General features: G+C 45.6%; 1 protein-coding gene across 3 annotated transcripts in view; it reads right to left on the minus strand.

The window, feature by feature from the left end:
• Window positions 1-14,372, minus strand: part of OSBPL2 (oxysterol binding protein like 2) — a 227,921-nt gene that overhangs the window by 111,470 nt on the left and 102,079 nt on the right. Inside the window, exons 1-2 of one of the 3 annotated variants that reach the window (XM_068262287.1) lie at window positions 13,729-13,828; window positions 11,544-11,642 (exon numbers count right to left, since the gene is read on the minus strand). The exons of 1 other annotated variant lie outside the window; for it this stretch is intronic. In XM_068262287.1, the coding sequence (XP_068118388.1) occupies window positions 11,544-11,642; window positions 13,729-13,797 (168 nt within the window). In that variant the 5' untranslated portion in view covers window positions 13,798-13,828. Of the gene's footprint in view, window positions 1-11,543; window positions 11,643-13,728; window positions 13,829-14,372 lie in introns of those variants that run through there. One more of the 3 variants, XM_068262288.1, reaches the window with a different exon arrangement.

The raw sequence follows: 14,372 nt of genomic DNA on the forward strand, positions 1-14,372 counted from the left end.
CAACGTGATTGGGCCACAGACGAGGCTGCCACTCCCCCTCCCCGACTTAAAGCCTACTAAACGGGGTGTGGCATGGGCTGTCACTCACTCACCCATCTACAGCAGAGTACAGGAGGGAGCATGGCAGTCCCAATAAAGAACCAGCCAATACGGATAATGTGTAGTACATGGGGTGAAGGGTAGCAGTCGGCACTTTAGGAAAATTCCTGGAAATCGACACAGCTGCCAAGAACTGGAGGACGGAACAGAATGTGTGAGCATGACATTGGCAGCTTCTCCGGCGTCACCTTATGTGACACTATAAGTAAGGCAAAGGAAATTAATTACACATGTTAAATACTACTTCAAACCTTTATCAGCAATCTGTTTTTTGGAACAGTGCGTTTCTAGGCAGAATGCCAATCAACAAAATCAAATATCACTGCCTAGCACAGAAGGACATGAGCAGAAGTCACTGAACACTTCGAGAAACTTGACACTATTAATCATGGAACTGGCATTAGAACTGATCTCAATCAGTGTATTTATTCAGTTCCAGGTCAAAGAGTTCACTTCCTGATTGTCGTCAGGAAGAAAAAAAAATAATCACCGGACAAAAGCTATTACAAATGCGTTTCACAAAGCGCAAATCGCTCTGAAAGCGCAGGGGAAAGCGCTTTAAAAAGTACTCAGCGCTTGCGATTTATATTGTGAAATAGGCCTGATAGTATTAACTTCTACTGGGTTTTTCCTCTCGTCTATGCCCCCTGTAATAAACGTATTGCCACATTTCTGTCTCTGGCTTTCATATCAATCTGAGGAACTTTAACCAAGGATTTAATTTTATCCGCCGTCTTTCCCATGAGAAATCAGATCATTGGAGGGTCTGTGTGGTGAAACCCATCCTACAGTGTAATGTCATGACCATGACTGTTTCCTACCTGTGAACCTGATTGCATTGTGGGAAATAGCGGCCGTTTCCAACTGCCAAGCAAGCAGAAACTCACTCTGTGCACATTCTTAGGCCTCTTGCACACTACATGCGATTCAGATTTGTGATTATGACGCGATTTTACATGAGATTCTGATTTTTAATTGGTACTGCATGCTGCATTTTTTTCTGCATTTATCTTTTTGTTTTGATAGCATCCAAGGAAAATCGGAATCACAAATCGGATTTGCAGTGTGCAGGAAGCCTAGTGCGTGTGGTTATAGATAATGGCAGGTGGTGCTGCCAGTAGTAAAGATCATCATCTAGCAGGCGTGGAACAAACCACATGAACAAATTACAGTACATAGCGAATATCAACCAATTCTTGATCTCATTTCTATTTTATAACTTCTCATGTTGCTTTTATTGATCTATTTTTTCCATTCCCTGCGCAAGTGCAGAATGGTCCTGGCCACAGGATTGGAATCAAGGAGATAACACGCGAAAGGGTCCAGTGTGCCAGCTTTCAGAGGGGCACAGCGGCAGAATGGAGGGTCCCGGGAGGACAGCAAGGGCCCTGGAGGGCTACAGGGGGCTGGAAGAAGCTGCAGGGAAGTCAAACGCAACTTCTTTAGGCAGTTCAGATTTTCTTTAAAGGGACTCAGAGCTGACATTATTTAAAAGATTTTATACATACCTGGGCTTCCTCCAGCCCCATGCGCTCCGATCGCTCCCACGCCGCCGTCCTCCGCTGCAAGTAGCTTCCGGAACCGGGTCCTTGCACTTCTGGCAGTTGGAGCCAGTCTACGCAGGAGAAGTGCGCCCTCTACGTAGCTCTCCAGTGGCTGCTGGACAGATACGCAAACAGTGCACTTCTCTTATGTTAGACTGGCTCTGACTGACGGAAGTGCAGGGACCCGATTCCGGAAGCTGCTTGCAGCAGAGGACGGCGGCGTGGGAGCGATCGGAGCGCATAGGCCTGGAGGAAGCCCAGGTATGTATAAAATATTTTAAATAATGTCAGCTGTGGTCCACTTTAAGGTGCCCATTAACGGTACAATTTTTTCACCAAATGCGATCTTTTGATGTGATTTTTATGATCGAATTGTATAGAAAATTTGCCACTTATGAAGGCAATGGATAAGGAATGATTCTTTGGTTGTTTGCTTTATACGATAAAATTGTTCCAAACGTTGGGAAATATGAAGGCATTTGAAGGAAGAATCGTTCAGTAAATGTGAACATTCGATAATTGCCTTCAGATTACTTCATTGAAATCGCATTGAAAGATCGCATTTAGTGAAAAATTGTACCGTTAATGGGCACCTTTAGTCAGTTTTCTCACTGTAGCTTTGCTTTACTGTCTAGCAGCAAGTTAATCATTACTCAGTGTGCTACAAGACAATAGTCATAGTGGAAACATGGAGGAACAGAAAATAAATAAAAAACAGCCCGTCATCATCTGACTCGTGTCAGCCACACATCACTTCCGGCATAGTACAGGTCAGGCAGGTTCTCCAGGTCTGATAGTAAGTGATCTGCAGATAACTTCCTGCACCATGAGAGATTAGTCATCACTCTATGCTCAATAAAGACACACAGCAAGGCCTCCAGGCATAGCGAGATAACACAACAGCGCGTGTAACTATGTAACTGGCTGCAGGACGCCATCTTGGTGACAGGGCTACAGTTATGTGACTCATACTGGCTCCAGGGCTCCACAAACACAGAAGCAGGTTAAAGACAAACTTCAAGGCCAGGATCAGGAGGAAAGGAGACTGAGCTCTGCTCCTGGATAGCTTGGCAGAAGGGTCATGTACATCTTTTGAATATTAAATGTAGTCTGTGCTTCCAATACGAAAATATCCCCCCTCACCCACTCTCTGAGGCCCCAATCATTTAAAAAGGAAGCCTGTAGGTTCCGAGGTAATAAAGTGACAGGCAGCAGTGATGACTTTGATAAACTTTAAAGAGAAACTGTAACAAAGGATTGAACTTCATCCCACTCAGTAGCGGATACCCCCTTTCCCATGAAACATCTGTTCCTTTTCTCGAATAGATCATCAGGGGGCTCTGTATGGCTGATATTGTGGTGAAACCCGTCCCACAGTGTGATGTCAGGACCATGGTTCCGGCATCACACTGTGGGAGCCTTATTGCATTGTGGGACATAGCAGCTGTTTCCAACTGCCAGAAAAGCAAGCAGCATCTCCATCCACTGACATCACCTGCCAGTAGTAAAAATATCACCATGTGATAAATGTCAGAATGTGAATCAGGGAGAGGAAAGATTTTACAATGGGCAAACACTGGCTAAATCATTTCTACATAGTTATTGTAAAAATGAAGCACTTTTTTAATACATTATTTTCACTGGAGTTCCTCTTTAACTCATTCTGCCCAGGGAGGTACTATGACATGCAATAACTCCAGAGTCAAGGCAGGATTATGCAGAATAATGCAGCATGACATTGTACCTTGTTATCCTGCCGAGATGGAGTAAGATTCAGGCCTCGTTCACACTGACATATACAGATGGCCAGGCGATTGGAACGCAAAGTGCACAATCGCACTGCCATCTGTGCTTTCATGCGTTGCTGATCCCATTCACTGCAGTGAATGGGTTAGCCATGCGTTTTGCCAATAAATGCATGCAGCAGTGCAGTGCTATGCAGCGCATGTAATGTAAACATCAGACGGTGCAGTCTATGTACTTCTGATGTTCGTGTGTGCCTGTCTCTGTATGCAATGCCAAAATACGGAGGCCAACGTGTCTAATGTGAACGAGGTCTTATTCTCAAGATGTGTCTATTTGCATAATCCTGCCTCAACTCAGAATTATGTGACCATCTCTAAATCTGCCATGGGCAATGGAATTTGTTGCAGTGAGAGAGTCAGCCTCTTCCTGTCAGAACAGAAATTAGGGAAACTTCTACACAGGGACACAGAGCGCAATTAAATACAACAGCAGGATACATGCTGTCTTTCATATTTCCAAAATGAACACACACATTATTGTTTCAGTTGCTCAATGTCTGAGGTTTGTGCAGATCTTAAAGGACCACTGTAGTGAGAGGTATGTAGAGGCTGACATATTTCTTTACTTTTAGACAATAGCAGATGCCTTGCAGTCCTGCTGGTCCATTTGGCTGCAGTAGTGTCTGAATCACACCAGAAACAAGCATGCAGCTAATCTTGTCAGATGTGACAATGTCAGAAACACCTGATCTGCTACATGCTTGTTCTGGGGCTATGGCTGAAAGTAAAGAGGCAGAGAATTAGCAAGATAGCCAGGCAACTGGTATTGCTTAAAAGAAAATAAATATGGCAGCCTCCACACACCTCTCGCTACAGTGGCCCTTTAAATGACCACTGCCATGTCACAGGAGACAGAAAGCCCACTACCATATCACAGGAGACTGAAAGACCGCTGCCATATCACAGGAGACTGAAAGACCGCTGCCATATCACAGGAGACTGAAAGCCCGCTGCCATATCACAGGAGACTAAAAGCCCGCTGCCATATCACAGGAGACTGAAAGACCGCTGCCATATCACAAGCATGCAGCTAATCTTGTCAGATGTGACAATAAAGTCAGAAACACCTGATCTGCTACATGCTTGTTCTGGGGCTATGGCTGAAAGTAAAGAGGCAGAGAATTAGCAAGATAGCCAGGCAACTGGTATTGCTTAAAAGAAAATAAATATGGCAGCCTCCACACACCTCTCGCTACAGTGGCCCTTTAAATGACCACTGCCATGTCACAGGAGACAGAAAGCCCACTACCATATCACAGGAGACTGAAAGACCGCTGCCATATCACAGGAGACTGAAAGCCCGCTGCCATATCACAGGAGACTGAAAGCCCGCTGCCATATCACAGGAGACTGAAAGCCCGCTGCCATGTCACAGGAGACTGAAAGCCCGACGCCATATCACAGGAGACTGAAAGCCCGCTGCCATATCACAGGAGACTGAAAGCCCGCTGCCATATCACAGGAGACTGAAAGCCCGCTGCCATATCACAGGAGACTGAAAGACCGCTGCCATATCACAGGAGACTGAAAGCCCGCTGCCATATCACAGGAGACTGAAAGCCCGCTGCCATATCACAGGAGACTGAGCTGCCATATCACAGGAGACTGAGCTGCCATATCACAGGAGACTGAGCTGCCATATCACAGGAGACTGAAAGCCCGCTGCCATATCACAGGAGACTAAAAAAACACTGCCTTATCACAGGAGAATGAAAAACCGCTGCCATATCACAGGAGACTGAAAGACCGCTGCCATATCACAGGAGACTGAAAGACCGCTGCCATATCACAGGAGATTGAAAGACCGCTGCCATATCACAGGAGATTGAAAGACCGCTGCCATATCACAGGAGACTGAAAGACCACTGCCATATCACAGGAGACTGAAAGCCCGCTGCCATATCACAGGAGACTGAAAGCCCGCTGCCATATCACAGGAGACTGAAAGCCCGCTGCCATATCACAGGAGACTGAAAGACCGCTACCATATCACAGGAGACTGAAAGACCGCTACCATATCACAGGAGAATGAAAGACCACTGCCATATCACAGGAGACTGAAAGCCCGCTGCCATATCACAGGAGACTGAAAGACCGCTGCCATATCACAGGAGACTGAAAGACCGCTGCCATATCACAGGAGATTGAAAGACCGCTGCCATATCACAGGAGACTGAAAGACCACTGCCATATCACAGGAGACTGAAAGCCCGCTGCCATATCACAGGAGACTGAAAGCCCGCTGCCATATCACAGGAGACTGAAAGCCCGCTGCCATATCACAGGAGACTGAAAGACCGCTACCATATCACAGGAGACTGAAAGACCGCTACCATATCACAGGAGAATGAAAGACCACTGCCATATCACAGGAGACTGAAAGCCCGCTGCCATATCACAGGAGACTGAAAGACCGCTGCCATATCACAGGAGACTGAAAGCCCGCTGCCATATCACAGGAGATTGAAAGACCGCTGCCATATCACAGGAGACTGAAAGACCGCTGCCATATCACAGGAGACTGAAAGCCCGCTGCCATATCACAGGAGACTGAAAGCCCGCTGCCATATCACAGGAGACTGAAAGCCCGCTGCCATATCACAGGAGACTGAAAGCCCGCTGCCATATCACAGGAGACTGAAAGCCCGCTGCCATATCACAGGAGACTGAAAGCCCGCTGCCATATCACAGGAGACTGAAAGCCCGCTGCCATATCACAGGAGACTGAAAGCCCGCTGCCATATCACAGGAGACTGAAAGCCCGCTGCCATATCACAGGAGACTGAAAGCCCGCTGCCATATCACAGGAGACTGAAAGCCCGCTGCCATATCACAGGAGACTGAAAGCCCGCTGCCATATCACAGGAGACTGAAAGCCCGCTGCCATATCACAGGAGACTGAAAGCCCGCTGCCATATCACAGGAGACTGAAAGCCCGCTGCCATATCACAGGAGACTGAAAGCCCGCTGCCATATCACAGGAGACTGAAAGCCCGCTGCCATATCACAGGAGACTGAAAGCCCGCTGCCATATCACAGGAGACTGAAAGCCCGCTGCCATATCACAGGAGACTGAAAGACCGCTACCATATCACAGGAGACTGAAAGACCGCTACCATATCACAGGAGAATGAAAGACCGCTGCCATGTCACACTGTCACAGAAGAAAAAGTAGCTCCAGGCATGGGGCACATGTTCATTGTAAAGCACCACCTTTCATACTGAACATGTGCCAGCTGGGAGCAGGACAGCAGAAGAGGACACTGAGGGACATGAAATTACAGGACAGCAGCACTTGGCACACTATGGTGGTGGCACCTTGACCCAGTAGTCATCCTCAGGAAGAGCCACCTTGACATAAGCTGCCTGAGAGATGTAATATCACCTGCCATAGATGAACAAAGAGTTTTCCGCTGCACCAGTAGTTCAGGTGAAATACAAAAGACTTTTATTTCTTCAATCCAACATCATGGTAATACATATAAAGCTTTATATGTATTACCATGATGTTGGATTGAAGAAATAAAAGTCTTTTGTATTTCACCTGAACTACTGGTGCAGCAGAAAACTCTTTGTTCATCCTTGATATACTGCTATGATTTCCTGCTCCCACCGGTCCGGTGAGTGTGAGTGTAGCAGCCTTCTTTTTGTTTTTTTTTATCACCTGCCATAGGTTGGACAAGCCAGGGCTGGAGCCTTTGTTTTTATTACCATCTTTTCCACAGTTGGACAGACTTTCCCTCACTTCTGTCCCACTGACTGTCATCAGCACTAGAGGTGAGTAATAATACATCTGTCCAGAAGTGAAACAGAGAGTTATAAAACACTATTTTTAGAAGGCATTAGTCACATAACTAGAACTGGAACCTGGCAGATTCAGGGATTAAAGAGAATGTTCCGGATTATCGTATTCCATTATTAAGGTTTCTCTGGGAGCTGGCTTACAGCAAACCTGAACTGAGAATTAAAAGTCAAATAAACATACACAGGTCATACTTACCTCCCTTGTAGTTTACTCATCAATCTTTCTCCTCTCTTGTGTCCTGTTTGTCCACTGTGATCAATGGAATTCTCCATTCTCCACTTTAAAAAAATGTCCATTGCCCGTAAAAGCTTCCGGCTCAGCACTTCGTTAACCTGTAACATTGCTTGAGCCATAGGGAAACATGGACATAACCTTGCACATCAGTTGTGCTTTCAGTTATAACTGACAGCAACTGATACAGAGGAAATGGGCCCTAAAGCTTCCAGAGAGACAAGTACGACTAGATCTAGTCAGAATGAGAAGGAATCATTGTTAGAAAAAAATGGTGAACTTATAGCGAGGTATGTATGTAATATTAATTTGCAGGTACATCATCCTTTAACTGGCCATACAGTTATCCTACTTTCCTTTGTCCCAAAGTAAGGTCATTGGTGTAAAAATCTCAAGTGTCCCCCCCCCCCCCCACACACACACACATGCACGCACAGAGTACAGCAGTGTTGGGAGATGCCATTGCATGGATGGTTTACATAACCAAATTAAGGCAGAAAGCTCTAACACTGAAGAAAACCCTATTGTCTGCTTAGGACCGGTTCACACTCAGCAACGCAAAACACAATCACAATTGCCTATTGATTGTGATTTTGGATTGCAATTTCTGCAATTTTTTTCGGGGATTGGGTTTTAAGATTCTCATTCCAGTGATTGAGAATCGCGACTCAATAGCCTGGAAAATGCTACATATAGCACGATCCCAAACTACATGTAGCTACGCCGCAATCACTGCAGTGGGAGTAATGCCATAGTACTACTTGTGCAGCACTGCTTTGCTGATCGCCAGCGATCAGAAAATCGCAGGCAAAAAGCACCCACATGTGAACGCAGCTTTATGCTTGGTAGACAACATGTCATTTCCTCTCAGAAGGGTCGTTTTTCTAATTGGACCTGACGGAAATAATCAATTTGATCTGGTGTGTACCAGGCATTAAGCCTGGTCTACACGTGCCGATGTTTTACCGATGTTTCTTATCAATCGAGTCGCTGATGCGGCTCGATTGATAAGATCCAACAGGTCCGATCTCGCCGCAACCGATTCCCCGCAAGCGGACAATAGCGGGTAGCGAATCCGACGCACGCGCGGACACGCGCCGGGTAGGCGGGGGAATGCGGAAGAGTCGATCCGGCGGCTAATCTAGCCGCCGGATCGCTCCATCTAGATCCAGCGTTACAGTGACTCTGAATCCTTCAAAGAAATACTCTCTGCTGTGTTTGTTCAGTCTTATCAACTGCAATTAGTGACAAAACAATAATCTGAGGAACTGATGTGGCAGTGCAACAATATCACTTCCTGGCAAAGGGCAACACAGTCTATTAACCTTTCCAGTAACTTTTCATCAAAATGTGTTTGTCCCTACAAAGTTTTATGGCGTGGCTAAACTGCTGGAACTGAGGGAATAATCAGTCCCACTTTAAAAGTCCACTACCACAAAAAATTGTAAAATGTAAAATACTTGACTATGCACATTTATACAATGTACATTTGTCCCAGAGTAAAATGCTCTAGAAATTACTTTTTCCTATTGTGCTGTCACTCACTGTAGTAGGCATTATAAACCTGACAAATTTGACAGGTTTTGGAGTAGCCATTTGCTTATGGGGGTATCTTAGGGCTCGCTCACACTTGAGCGGGAATTGCGCGATTCCCGCTCACCGCAAACCGCTAGCAGTTTTGTAAACCGCGTAGCTAAAGTTTCCCTATGGCAGTGTTCTCACCATAGAGTTTTTTTTCTTTTTCTTTTCAAAAACAAGTCCAGAACAACAGTTGCTCAGTCTAACCTCCAAAATAGTGTACAAGCGAGTTGATGCCGCCTGGCATCCTGGTATAGGTCCTTTCAAGGTGCTTTGGTAATTAATGCTGGATTATTGTGGCTCTGTATATGAATAGGCTGACACATCACTGCATTTCAGCGGATCTGGAGGTGTGGTTAGCTTACAGGGACAATAACTGATGATATGCATAATCAGCAGGGATGCATCATGGAAGATATCATATGCTCACTCCAATCTGAATAATCACAAATACCTTCTGTTTTAAGAAGGCAAACTTTTGTTTAGTAAATGGAAGAAATACAGGCGCCAATCACATCACAAATTCAAATAGGAGTCACCAGCTGCTCAGGCAATCACATCCATATCGAGTGTCGTTAAGTACAGTAAAACACAATCCCCAGCGCTTGGTATAGGATGGGTCTCTGCAGTCACCAATAGTGCTCTCAGACACATTTAAAGTGACCGTCACCCAGACAGCAGGAAAAACAAAAATGGTCACCAAAATATCATTAAATGTAAAAGTGGGAAGCACGCTGGCGTAGTGGTTAGCGCTCTCGCCTTGCAGCGCTGGGTCCCCAGCTCGAATCCCAGCCAGGTCAACATCTGCAAGAAGTTTGTATGTTCTCCCGTGTCTGTGTGGGTTTCCTCCGAGCACTACGGTTTCTTACCACATGCCAAAAACATACAGATAAATTAATTGGCTTCTCCCTAAATTGGCCCCAGAGTGTGATACATACACTACACGATACATACACAGACATGATTATGGCAGGACTAGATTGTGAGCCCCTCTGAGGGACAGTTAGTGACAAGACAATATACTCTGTACAGCGCTGCGTAATATGTCAGCGATATATATTAATACTTCAAATAAAATAAATAATAAAAGTAAGCAGAAAGAAAAAGTATACATATACTCACAACGAGGGCCCTTATGACAGGGACCCTTGGATGTATAAGCACGTCTCGTGTATCTGCAATACACTATAATCTTGGTGCTTCCCATCCCCTTCCCCTCCTCTTTCCCCTTTGGGATTATGAGATTATTAGATTATTAGTAATCGGAGATGAAAAAAATGTATGCAACATAATGTAAAGGTTTATGACTGCCTTATACTGTATGTATATCAAAGATGGTTTACACTGGTTGGCTATTCAGTGGCGGTGGTAGCATCCATCCGCGTGGATTTTCATGCGATGGGCGCAGCGCATCGTGTTGCATCACAGCGTATTCGTTTGCACGGCAGTTTATTATGCATCATTTTGCGCTCTACTTCATGATTGGCCTTACCCTGTGGAATGATCTGTCCCCCTTTTTTAATGAATTATGCGGTTTTACTGTAGATTGATTTATTTGCATTTAAATGACGGAAACGGAGTGCGAGGGCTTCTGCATCACGTGATGCGTTGTTAACCAATAGTGTCTTGTGTCTGCGGTGTCCTCTGAGATACTTCAATTCCCAAGCGACGACCAACAGAACTCCGGCTGATCTCCCCCATGTTAAGGTGAATGTCAAGTCATAATAATAATAATTTGGTACATGGAAGAAATGCTGTGCACCTTGCTCTTGTATTGCTTTTATTGGAATCCTCTACCAACAGCCAGGATTCCAATAAAAGCAATACAAGAGCAAGGTGCACAGCATTTCTTCCATGTACCAATGTGCTTCAGTTTGTGCCCTGCACTAATCATAGCTCGCTGCACTTCTCTTTGCTGGGACCATTACCCCAGGAGCGCAGGTGCAAACATATGGGGTGAAGCTTTTGCAGATTTATAGGAGTTTGCTCTATCCCCTGTTCATTCAGCAGAGTGCCAAGTGACTTTTTCTTCTCAAGTGTACCATAATAATAATAATAAAAAAGATACTTACCTATCTAAAAACAGATACTTGCCTATGGAGTGCGAAGGCTCTGGGTCTTATAGAGCCTTCCCGTTCCTCTCCTGGTACAGTATCCGACCTACTGCTCTGTGCCAGCGTGGAAGGCTTTGGGGCGGGCAGCTCCATGCTGTGCCTGTGCGAGTACGCTCTGTCACGTATGCGCAGTACAGAGCTGCCAGTCTTCAGGAGCACTCAGCCTCCCAAAGACTTCTGTGGCGGGGGATTCAATCGAGGTGACATCACTGGAACGAGGGGACTGTGAGATGCACAGGAAGGCTCTATAGGACCAACATCCTTCTTTCTCCTTAGGTGAGTATCTGTTTTTTTTTTTTTTAATCTTCAATTGAGATTAACTGTAAATATGTACTTCTCAGGGCCATGGAGAGTGTTGCAAGCTCACCTGTCCGCTGAACGGCCTCCTCCATAGTCCCACATCTCTCTCCATGACTTCCTCTACCTCGTGATGCATGTTTGTGACCTCAGGACATGTGTCGGGAACCTTAACACAGTGATAATAGCCTTAGAACATATACCTTAACAACAGCAAGAGCCATTTCTATAGCCACAGGTTCTCTTCACAAAGTCACACTGAGTGTCTGGTAGCAGACAGAGGATTGCAGTGTCCCTGCTCCCAGCTCTGCACACCTACCCAAGCCGTCTGTGTGGGAGAAGGCAAAAGAAAGGCATAGTACAGAAACTGCAGCTTGGTGCGGAAGAGGCATGGACTCTGCTGAAGGCCTGTGCAGATACTCGCTTCATACACACTATATCCTATGAAGAGAGTGAGCAGCAAGAGAAGCAGCAAGCTACCGGCTGTAGCCCAAAACAAAAGCAATCAGCAAACAGAAAAAAAATCCAAGCGATATTTGTCTAGATAAGTCCGGCAGGGGTGTTGGGAATGCCGTACAGACGCCAACCAAGCCCACCATTTCAGCCAAGCGTCTAAGGCTCTCAAAGCACACCTGAGAGAGATATGGAGGCTGACCTGCTGATCCTTTGCCTCTAATACTTCTGGTCATAAACCATGAACAAGCAAGCAGGAGGTCAGATGTATGCTTGTTTCTGGTAATTCTGACACCACTGCAGCCAGAGAGATCAGCAGGGCTGCCAGGCAACTGGTATTGTTTAAAAGGAAATAAAAATGGCAGCCTCCATATACCTCTCACCTCAGGTGTCCTTTAAGACTACAGTTGACCCCCATTCTTTTTTCCTGCACTGATACATTGTAATGGAGAAAATGAATAAATCCTCTTTGCTGTATTCCAATTTGACAACATTTTCTGACTTCCTGTTGTAACAGGAAATGGGAGAATCTGTCCACCATGAAAGACAGATCTATAGAAAATCTTATGACAAGGCGACAGCTATGACAACAAGCACACAGAGTGACTAGTAATGCTAGGTGTACACCATACAATTTTGTGTTAGATAGATGGTTTGATAGATAATTTCCGTCATGTCTAATATTATTTCCTATTGTTTTTCTGGTCAATTTTAATAGAAGTGAATGGAAATTGATAAGAAAAGATAAGAGAATCGAGCTGAAAATCCATCAGAGGGAAAATTGACCGAAGAAACTCATCATGTGTACCTAGCATAAAGAAAAACCTGGCATGTGACTAGCCTGGGGCAATGCCAGTCTGCTGTACAACCAGGACATACATTGTAAAGGTGCAAGCTCTGGGACCGCTACCCTTAGGCCTGGTTCACACTGCAAGAGCTATTTTTAAGTGCTTGTGTTTTGAAAAGCTCTTGCTAATGTAATGATATGGGTGTGTTCTCACTGGAGCGATGTGATTTTATACAAATTAAAAAAAAACAACACATAGCATTGCATTAGCAAGAGCTTCACAAATCACTAGTGCTAAAAAAAGCTACTGCAGTGTAAACCAGGCCTTACACCCGTTACGGAGTCACTGAGCAGAGGTGAGGATACAAGTGTCCAAGCACTCCCTATCTCACTAGGCAGTGGTAGAATGCCCATACATTACTCCATATCCATCCAATAGAATCTGGCAGAAATCGATGCAGCAACGTGCCTCCCGATCCTCATGTTGGATTGATTTCTGGAAAACGATTGATCTGGCATGCTAGAAAGATATCACTTGAAAGAGCGTGATGTGCAGCGCTAGGGAATTTCAATTGCCGATGACCAACGGACCTCCCCCATGTTAAGGTGAATGTAAAAAAAAAAAAAAAAAATCCCGTTCCTCTCATGGTCCCCTCGTTTTAGCACTGTAACCCCCGGTAGCTGCTCTGTGCCACCGTGTGAGGTTTCGGGATGAGCAGCTCCATACTATGCCTGTGTGAGTACGCTCTCTCTCGTGCGTGAGTGTGCATGAGCAGTACGGAGCTGCCCGTCTTCAGGAGCACTCAGGCTCCCAAACACTTCTGAAGCCTTCCGCAGACGGGGATTCAAACGGGGTGACATTGCTGGAACGAGGGGGTCAGGAGAGGAACAGGAAGGCTCTATAGGACGCAGAGCCTTCCCTCTCCTTAGGTAAGTATTTTTTTTTTTTAATCTTCAATTGACATTAGCAGTAAATATGTACTTCTCAGGGCCGTGGAGAGTGTTGCAAGCTCACCTGTCCGCTGAACGGCCTCCTCCATAGTCCCACGTCTCTCTCCATGACTTCCTCTACCTCATGATGCATGTTTGTAACCTCAGGACATGTGTCGGGAACCCTAATATAGACAGTGATAATAGCCTTAGAACATATACCTTAACAACAGCAAAAGCCATTCCTATAGCCACAGGTTCTCTTTACAAAGTCACACTGAGTGGCTGGTAGCAGACAGAGGATCTCAGTGTCCCTGCTCCCAGCTCTGCACACCTACCCAAGCCGTCTGAGTGGGAGAAAAGAAAGGCATAGTACAGAGACTGCAGCTTGGTGCGGAAGAGGCATGGACTCTGCTGGAGGCCTGTGCAGATACTCGCTTCATACACACTATATCCTATGAAGAGAGTGAGCAGCAAGAGAAGCAGCAAGCTACCGGCTGTAGCCCAAAACAAAAGCAATCAGCTAAAAGAAAAAAAATGAAAATCGATATTTGTCTAGAAAAGTCAGGCAGGGATGTTGGGAATGCTGTCCAGATGCCAAGTTTCATGCATCAGCAGTGGATGACCAGAGGACAACACAGGGGAATAGAAGGGGACACACGAGTGGAGGACAAGGGGGCACACAGGAGAACAGAAAGGGTTAACACAGGGACATAGGAGGACACAGGG

This window comes from Hyperolius riggenbachi, chromosome 12 (assembly GCF_040937935.1).
Source record: "Hyperolius riggenbachi isolate aHypRig1 chromosome 12, aHypRig1.pri, whole genome shotgun sequence".
Taxonomy (NCBI): Eukaryota; Metazoa; Chordata; class Amphibia; order Anura; family Hyperoliidae; genus Hyperolius; species Hyperolius riggenbachi.